Raw genomic sequence first — 9,592 nt, 5'->3', positions numbered from 1 at the left:
GTGTGGGATAACTGCTGTACTGGTGTGTGGGATAACTGCTGTACTGGTACATGTGGGATAACTGCTGTATTAGTGCAGGGATCCCCTCCTTGCCATGCAGAGACTTTCCATTACAAGATGCTCTCTAAAGCCTGGGCATTGCTTAAGAAAGTAAAATTAGATCAGAGCAGCACTAAAGATAAGCAGCTCAGTTCTCATCCTGCAACTTGCCAGAGCATTGTGGCAGGTGGGAAGCAGGACAGGACACAGTGTCACCTGCAAGGATAGCAGCAGACTGCCCTGAGGGAGCCCAAGCTCATAGACCTGCCCCAGCCCTGCTCTGATCAGTGTGACAGTATTGGGGATGCCTGGGGGGACACTGGGATATGGGGTGGAATTGCTGCTGCTGAGCCAAGGGCAGAGCAGGGCAGAGACCTGTGTGTTGTGTGCTACATCTCAAATGAAGGCAAATGGTGGGATGGGGAAGGACTTGCCATGGCCCTGGGTGCTCCTCAGGCATCTGTGCATGATGGAGGCAGCACATACTCTGCTCTCTGTGGCTGCACCCTCCCCTTGCTCATTTTCCTCCTGGCCATGGTGCCTGTTGCTGCCGGGGCCCTGGCAAGACACCTTCTGGTCAGGCTCTCCTGGAACCCCAGAGAAGGCAGTGGGCAGGGCACAGACCCCAGGACCTGCCTCTGCTGCTGAGAAGCATCCATTTCTTCCCAGGTGAACAAAGGCAGGAGCAGGCTGCAGGGCAAACATGGTCTTGGCCATATTCAGAAGTCATTATCGCTAACACTCAGCTTTGACAAGCTACTGCAAATGAACATTCCTGCCAGTAGCTGTCTAGACCTGGCTCTCTGCTTGCGCTGGTCTCATCTCCTGGGCCACCACGGACACGGATAGAGCTGCCTCTGGGGGTCATCGACCACAGCTTGGGTAGAGAAAGTGCAGGTGTCCCTGCTCAGAAAGAAATATTTCCAGACTATTTTCCTCCACTTCCAGCAGAAGAGATGATGCCACACCAAAGTGGGTTTCAGACAACCATATTGCTGATCCTGGAGCTGAAGTTAAAATCCCTGTGCCAGCCAGAGGGGAATGAGGCATCCCAATGCCCAAAACAAGGTGCTGGGGAAATACCACCTCCCTACCTGCCATCTCTGATGCCTGGTTCAGCATCCCCATGGACCTGTTTCAAGCAGCAGAATGAGAAGTCACTGGTAGGAAATGCAGGCATCTGCATTCACACTTGACTCTATTGTTTCGTAAGTATTAGCAGAGAGATTGAAAATGTAATTATGATAATTAAGCTAAATTGCAATCTTCCTACAGGAGCTACCAAATTATTTATATCAACTTTTCATCCTAACTCCCCTAACTGTTCCCTGCCCCAGGGTGCCTGCACTGTGTTCCAGTTCAATGGCATTTGTGAAACAGCAGCACATGGCAGTTCCTACTCAGCAGCAAACTGGGATGGGAAAAGAGCTATGTGAGAAATAGTGGTGCTGAGGGCTGAGCACTTTGGGGGCAAAGAGCCACAATAAGAGGGGAGAGCCAGAGGGAAGTGTGCAGGACTGGGAAAGGCAGTGCCCAGCTGCAGTCTGGGCTGCCTGAAAAGGGCAGAGCAATGCTCAGCAGGGCTGGATTTGGGCACTGCCTCTCCTGTCCCTTGGGGCTGAGGGTGTACCTCCCACCGTAATCTTTGGAGCTGGAGTGAGCACAGATCCCACTGTGGCAAGACTCAAGGGCCATGGCACAGCCAGGCCAGCCTGGTGCAGGGCCTGGCTCAGCACACAGACCCAGCAGCAGCAGCTTTGGTGCTGCTGCTCTGCCAGCTCCCTCCAGGAACACTGTCAGCTCTAATTAATGTCACAGTTCAGCTTGTTCATGGGTCCGAGCAGACCGCGTGCAACTTCACGGTGCTATGGGAAGAGTGATGAATTCCATCCCAGAGCCTTTTCCTTCCTTGTGTCCCCCCTTGCTTGCCTGTGCCAGAGCAGCAGGGATTTCCAGACCCATATGCGACACCGAGCATGTCACCCCTCTTTGTGGGGTGGCAGCAGGACCAGCTGCGGGAGGCAGATTGCCCAGCTGCTTCCCATTTTGGAGCAGGACAGTAAGGGAGGAGCTCTATAGGCAAAGCCCTTTACTGTGACTAGTTCTCCAGGATCCTTCCCACCGAGCTGAGGACATATGTTTGAGGACATATGCCCCTGTTTAGGGGCATAGGGACAGATGATGTATACCACGATGCGCCACCACTGGGTCCAAGACATCTGGACAGTGGCATGAAAGCCTAGATGCCTGCAGCTAGCAGACCCTGACCTTCACCAGTCCTGGGCTATCCTGTCCCAGACCTCGCCCAGTTCCTACCATCACAGGGGCTTGATCTAAACCCACACATGGGAGCTGTGCTCTGGCTTACCAAGTCTGAGCAAGCAGAACATCACCCCGCTTGGGAAAAAGCATTCTGCAGCCTTTCCTCCACCTCCAGCCCTCAGCAGCAGCATGGACTGCAGTGACCAGGGTTGGATCTTGGAGGGTGCTGGGCAGCTGCAGCCTGGAGCTCAGCTCCTTGCAGAGCTGCCTTGTTGAGCCAAGGGCTGGATTGGGACCTTGTCCTTCATTATATAACTGTTTCTCCAAGTGTTTTCGTAGTGCTCAGCCCTCCCGCCAGGCAGAGCCCCCACCGGCAAGGGGGAATGTCATGGTTTTCTGAATGCATAGCTTTGATTTCCTGCTGGGCTGTAGCAGCAGACAATTCTGCTCCCTCCAGTTCATGCATACCTTGCCAGGCATTCACCAAGACTCAGACCCCTATAAGGCACCAGGCAGCAAGCTGGAGGTGCCTGGGGTGGGTGATGGAAATGTGGAGAGAAGCAGAACCTCAGAGGCCAGATCAGTTCAGTTCCTCCATGGGGCTCTTTGAGCCCCGCGGATGAACCGACCTGGCCTGGCCTCTGGGACCCCACGCTGTCCCTGTGCTGCCCTGGCTGCCTGCCCTCACATTCCTGTCCTTGCACATCATCTCCTTCCAGCTGCTGGGGAAAACAGCCCCTGCTGCTACCAGCGGCTGGGGTGAGGAGGGGGACACGCCTTCACAGCACATGAGCTCTGCGGGAGCTGGGGCTGCTGCTGACCTTGGAAATGCAGGGTTTTTTTCTTCCCAGCTCCAGGAGAAGCAGGAGGTGAGGCATAGCTGGCTGGCACTGCACCATGCTTGCAGCACACAAGTTTTTTTCATCATCAGTGGGACCCTGCCCACCCTCACCCAAGAAAACCAAGGGCTGTGCAGTGCTGTCACCCACAACCCCTTGGACAGTTTGATGATAGGTTGCCAGCCCTGTGCCTTCCTTGCAGGCTGAAATTGGGGATTTTTTCCCCGCTGAATAATAAAGGGTTTGGTGTGATGGCCAAGAATTGGGCAATGGGACACTTGTGATGCCTTGGGAAAGACTAACAGCAGTGGGACAGGTCAGCTACTCTTCTCCAACACACCGCCGAGGAGGAAATCCTGACGTCTTCCTGCTTCTCTGTGAATCACAGTGTGTGTGCTGAAGGTGACTTGGAATTGTCCCAAGGTTGTACTCAATACTAAGTATTGCCTGTAGCCCCCAAAAAGGAAAAGGTTTTCACCACTAACCTGGTGCCATTCAAGCAGATTTCACATCCAGGAGTCCAAAACAGCCCCTCAGCCAGCAGTTCCCACATCATCACCCCTGGTCAGGCAAACTGGATGTATCCTGTGCAAGGCACATCTCCAAACTAAACTGCAAATAATTCTGAATCTAAATCAGTACTACAGTCTAGGCTAAAAGTCATTTCATGACTTGGCTCATTCCACTTGACCACTGGGTAATTTTTCTGGTTGCACATGATATTTTTTCCTGTTGTGGATGAGGAAGACCTGAGGATGGGAGAAGGGCATGCTAAGGGCAGAGAAAAACAAGAAGTTGTACATGGCATCCTGCCAACACTTCCAGATTTGTGTGGCCCCCCCTCAGCCTCATTTTCAGGAGAAAATCTGTAGTACAACAGCAAATACACAGTCAATAAATAGTATTAGCAAAAAGGGCTCTTTTCTCCTTAATCTCTTCATATTCTGGGAGCCATCATTGTTGCCTGGAATAATCACATGCTCTATTTAGCCATAACACACTTGGGGAACCTCAGGCACCTGGTGCAGCACCTGACTTGCCAAAGCATCAGCCCCATGTGTCAGGTTCAGAGCAGGATCACTGCTTTTCCTGGTGTTGTGATGTTTGTTATAGGTATTTTCTGGCCAAGTCATCCCACACTGCCTGCTAGGTCAGAGATGTGTGAAGCTCAGTGTTCAACCCTGCTGTGCTGGAAACCTCCTTGGCTGGCCCACCAAGCCCAGGCAGGGCACTGGTTTTCACCAGGGGCAGATAGCAGTGCTTCACATGTAATTCTGCAAACATCTGTTCCTGCATTTGACTTCTTCCCACACAGTTCAAACCTACTGGCAGAGCTACCAGGCTGCCTTTGCTCTCCCTTTGCCTGCCTGTCCCTGGGAAAGCAGCAGTGGGATGGGGCTGCCGGCTGTTGGGGAGCAGTTTCAGAGCCTGTGCTGCTCTTTGCGCAGCCCTCACGCCTCCACTGCATCAGGGGCTGATTCACCATCCCCAGCTGTAAGGCTGAGTTAGTGCTGATGGATGGAGCCTGGTCGACAGGGAACGTGTCTCTGCCAACAGCCCGAGCAAGGGCTGTGCCACACTCGGTGGGACACTATCAGCGGGCAGCAGCCCTGGCACAGGGGCTGGCAGCAGTCCTGTCACTGAGCAGAGACCATAGAGCAGTTTGTCCTCTAGGCATGGGGGCAGGCCTTTCCCAAAGCCCTGCTGCACCTCCCCACACAAGCCCATCAGCCGGCAGCAGGCTTTTCAGCTTAGCAAGCAGCTACTTGTTTAAAAGGAAAAAACAGCAGCAGCTCAGCCTTTTACTCAAATCTGTTGGAGAGAAGTTCTCGCTCTCTCCTCCTCTCCTTTTTCTAGGAAGATGGTACTTCAAACTTGCTGTGTGGAAAATAAAATTACTTTTTTCTCCTCACATGCACTTGTTCTCATTTGCAGACCCAGGCATGCTGCTATGGGGAGGGCAGGGCAGCTAAGCACACATGAATAACCTCACACCAGCACTGCAGACATACATATCACATTTTTTTCTACAGTTCTAGTACCAAAATATCCCAGGCACAAAGGGATTTGGACTACAGCTAATGATCTATACAGGCCTCTAAGGAAACTGCACAGTAGCCCTGCTAATGGCTTCAAGGGGAAATACTTCAGGCCCTAGCTGCTGCTGCTGCTGCTGCTGTTCAGGGAATTGTGCTTTTAAGCTCTGGCGTGTGATAAAAACCTTTTCTCACTGTTGCAGACATGATGGCTCTTCTGGAGAGAGGAAAGGCATTGACTAAGCTAAGGCCATTAACCACTTTTAAGCACACACGGAGGATGTAAAGCAAACACCACCAGGTCATTCAACAAGCGGGGTTGTTAACTAACCCCCGTGACTCCCCTGGCGTGCCGGCTCTGCTCCCCAGGTGCTGTATTGCTCCCTGCTCCAAGCACTGCCTGTTCCCTCTGCCCCGGGAGAGAGCTGGGCATAGACCTGGGGCATTCACCTCAGCCCAGGGCACTGAACGTTCCCTGCTGCCAGCCAGGCAGTCTGGCAAGCCCCATCCTGGGGAAAGCACTTTGGGATTAGCTCTCCCTGGTGTTTCATTTCCCCTTCACGACCCTTCCCTCCCCGGGAAAGGCAAAGGGAGCTTTGCCTGAGAAAAAGCAGCAAGACACTATTTCTTTAGCAAGGTGTGTCTCAGCAGTGCCAGCCTGAGCGCGCTCAAATCCAGCAGTGGCCACCATCACCTGCTGCATCTCGCTGCCCGTCACAGGCAGACTGTCACCTGAGCACGAAGGTGCCCATTCTGAGGGGATTCCTCCCTCTCCCGATTACCCCTTCCCATGAAAGCCACACCACTGTACCTCCCTCCTCTGACTGACTCATACTGAGACAATAGTCTCGCTGGCGGGGTGGCAGATTTTGCAATGGGTTTTAATGAGGTATTTACAAGTTCCGAGGCGGGCTCCTTGCACAAGGAGTGTGGCCTGGCCCTGGCAGCTGGTTGGGCTCTTCATTGACATTCCTGCGACTTCACCGATTGCAGCACAGGCACAGTGGAAAACATTTAGACATCAGAAATGCCAGATTAATTACCTCTTAATTGATACCTCCACTTGGGGACAAATGAAACCGGAACATCTCTCCTGCCCTGGGAGCCTGCCACTTACAAACAGATTTACAGCTAAAAATACCGCGGCAGTCCCGTGGCTAATCAACTTCGCTGCTTACCCTGGGTGAGGTTATGAAATTGTCTCAGGCTGGCACTGTGAGCAGCGAGGGACCAGCTGCAGCACCTGGATGCAGACGACATGAGAGCTGTGCGGTATCCCCAGTGCCCAGGCGAGGGACAGATCACCCCAGGGAAGCCTCAGGGCCCCACAGTTTGGTTTCCTCAGACTAGGACCCAGCCAGAGTACCCTGACGAGGTTTCTCGCACTTTCCTGCCCATGGTTAGAGGCTGCAGAGAGAAAACCTCATCCCTGTGTCTTGTAAGAGTCCTTAAGCGCCCAGTGTGTTTCCCCGTAATGTAACATTCCCAGCCAGCTTGGGAATCACGCTTGATGCTTGAAACCACCTTTTTGTGCAGTGCTCTCCTGCACCTATAACACATCCCAAGGGATCTCTCCCCCCCAACTCCTTACAGGAATCCACACACAGAGGCCAAATTGCCACAGTGACCCCAGTTTCTTTTAAGTTACCATTATCTTTATTTTCTTCACATATGTGCAAACAGAGGAGATCGCAATGGTGGTGTTCTTAAAAATAACAAAATGTACTTGCATACATTTCCCTATGTACAGGTGAACAGCCACAAGTAGTCTTCTTTTGCACAGCAAAAGATCTAGAGCATTGAGACCGGGGACAGGACCGAGGCCCAAAAAAAAGGTCTAACTTTAAAATAATAATAAAAATAAAACCCCAACTTCACAACAGTGCAAACCTCTCGGACACGACAGCACGATGGAGTGACTTTAATGGAGAAAACAGCGGGGGGCCCTCTCGGATGTGAGATTTCTGACTGTAAACAAGGCGCAACACCTCCCTCCCGCCGCCCTCCCCGGGGAAAGCTATTCCAGGAATTTGGCAGATCTTCAAGGGCTGAGCCGGAGGTAAACAGCCCGCGGCCGCCTCCCCTCCTCGGGCCACGGCGAGTTGGGGCCCGGCTCCGGCAGCCACCGGCACCGGCACGGGAGTGGCGGCCGCTCCCCGGGATGCTGCGGGACGCGAGGGCACCGCGGGGAACCGGCGGGGCCGGAGGGTCCGGTGCGCCCCGGTGGGGCCGTGCACGCCCGGAAGGAACCGTGCATTCCAGGAGAGGCCGGAAGGAACCCGGTGCGACCCGGCGGGGCCGCGCATTCCCGGAGGGAACCCGGTGCGCCCCTGCGGCGCCGCTCACGCCCGGAAGGGACCGTGCATTCCCGGAGGGTACCCGGTACGCCCCGCTGGGGCCGTGCACGCCCGGCAGGGACCGAGAACTCCCGGAGGGGTCAGAAGGAATCGGTATGCCCCGGCAGGGCCGTGCATTCCCGGAGGGCACCCGGTGCGCCTCGGCGGCACGCCCGAAAGGGCTCGAGTGCTCAGCCGGTCTCGGGGTCTCCGGGGGCGGCTGCTCGGCGTCGCTCCCGGGCGGGGCGGCCCCGTCCGTGCCGCCGCTCTCCAGGGAGGACTCGCTGCCCGTGCTCTCCCCGGAAAGCAGGCGGCGGACGCGCAGGTCGGCGCGCAGCGAGCGCAGGTCGTTGCCCAGGCTGAGCTCGCCCAGGTCGCGGAGGAGCTGGCCCAGCTCTGGGCTCTCGCCGCGGCCGCTGCCGGGGCGCAGCAGCTCTCCCTCGGGCTCGCCCAGCGCTTCCAGAATGTCTTCGCAGTCGCAGTGCATGGCCCGCTCTTCCTGCTCCTCGCCCAGTAGGTCCTCCGTGATGGAGCCCAGCTTGGGCGCGCTGCGGCTCCGCTCCACCGGCGGCTTGTAGCAGCACTGCCCGTTGAGCAGCTTGCGCAGCGGCACCAGCGGGATGCTCTGCTCGCCCACCAGCTGCTGCTGCTGGTGCCGCGCGTCGTCCCGCTTCTTCAGCCGGCGGAACTCCGCCAGTGCCGTGGCCGAAGTCTGGTAGAGCAGCAGGGCCATGGCCTTCGCCTTCTCAGGCTTGGAGACCAGCACGGCGTGGCAGCGCAGCATCACCGCCTTGTGCTTCAGCTCGTGGCGGTAGATCCAGGCGAAGACACGGGGCAGGCGCGGGTCGGCCACGCAGTAGGTGACCCGGTGCAGCAAGTAGAGGTGACCGGGCCGGCGCAGCCCCTTGTCCTCGGCGTGGGCCATGCGGATGCCCTGTGCGCTGATGGTCAGCTTCATCTTGGTGCCCTGCCGGCCCGCCTCGCTCTTGCTCCAAATCTTGCAGACGGCCAGGTCGGTGCAGCCCTCACCTTTGGACTGGATGGTGGTGGCGTTGCCCAGGTAGAGCACAGTGTACGTGGGGTCTTCGCTGGTGACGCGGAATTTCCGCCGCTTGGAGCGGAACATGCTGCCCACGCGGTGCAGGGCGCTCTCGGGGCAGGCGCGGGCCAGCGAGGTGAGCGCCGAGTAGTGCACGCTCACCGCGTACCCCTTGGGCTTGCTCTGCCGCCGCGCCTCGCCCGCCGCCAGCTCCACCTTGCTCCGCTTCCAGGGCAGCATGGCCCCGCGGAGCCGCGGCTAGGCGCCGCGCCGACGGCTCCGGGCGCGGGGGGGCATGCCACGGCGGCGGCGGCTGGGCTGCCCGCCCGCCTCACATCCTTGCGGGCGCCGGGCCGCCGCGGCCGTAGATATAGGCGGGCGCCGCGCTCCGCGGGCGCGGAGAGGGAGGCTCCGCGCACCGAGGGCGGAGCGCCCGCTGCCCGGGCCCGCCGAGCCGGCGGCTCGCTGCTCGCCGCCCGCCCGCCGCCGCCGCTCTGCGCCGCCCGCCGCGGCGCCCCGGCCCCGGCCCCGGCCCCGGCCCCGCCGCGCCGTGGGGCGGGCACGGGGCGGGCACGGGGCGGTGCCAGCCCGGCCGGGCAGCCACTGTCCCCTCCCCGTTCGCAGCGGAGCGCGGCCCCCAGCGGGGCACACCCGCCGGTGCCGGCGCTGGCGCGGAAGCGCGGGGACCCCCGTGCGCCCCACGGCGCTCCCCACGGCGCTCCCCACGGCCACATTCGGAGGGTGGGGGCCATAGCGCTTTCCTGCAGCTTTCGTCAGCACCGGCGGGGAGAGTGGAGAGGGCACCGCCCGGGATCCGTCTGCCCAAAACCCCCTTAAACCGATAAAAATCCCAAGGCCACTGCGGGACCATATGCTCTGGGAGATCCCACGGCCGGGAGAGCCCCAGCCTCAGCTGCCTGCCCGGCCAGGGTGTGCCATGGACAAGTCCCGCTCTTGCAACATGATCTTTCCTTTGGTTTGGTTAGTCCGGCCCTGAGAGATGAAGGGCCTGCAGCAAATACTAGTTATTATGTATGAGTA

The 9,592-nt window shown here is 57.7% G+C and overlaps 1 protein-coding gene across 1 annotated transcript; it reads right to left on the bottom strand.

Annotated features, from left to right (window-relative positions):
* Positions 1–6,804: 6,804 nt before the first annotated feature.
* On the bottom strand, positions 6,805–9,034 carry FAM43A (family with sequence similarity 43 member A). Its single transcript, XM_039557194.1, has one exon. The coding sequence runs from the start codon at positions 8,789–8,791 to the stop codon at positions 6,968–6,970; it is 1,824 nt and encodes a 607-aa protein (XP_039413128.1). The 5' UTR covers positions 8,792–9,034; the 3' UTR covers positions 6,805–6,967.
* Positions 9,035–9,592: the final 558 nt, after the last annotated feature.

This window comes from Corvus cornix, chromosome 9 (genome assembly GCF_000738735.6).
Source record: "Corvus cornix cornix isolate S_Up_H32 chromosome 9, ASM73873v5, whole genome shotgun sequence".
NCBI classification, from domain to species: Eukaryota; Metazoa; Chordata; class Aves; order Passeriformes; family Corvidae; genus Corvus; species Corvus cornix.
The sequence above is the reverse complement of the archived record's forward strand: the minus strand, read 5'-3'. Positions and strand labels throughout refer to the sequence as shown.

What these genes read in the sequence shown, in the direction of transcription:
- FAM43A (XM_039557194.1), bottom strand. Translation starts at nt 8,791, where the DNA reads ATGCTGCCCTGGAAGCGGAGCAAGGTGGAGCTGGCGGCGGGCGAGGCG.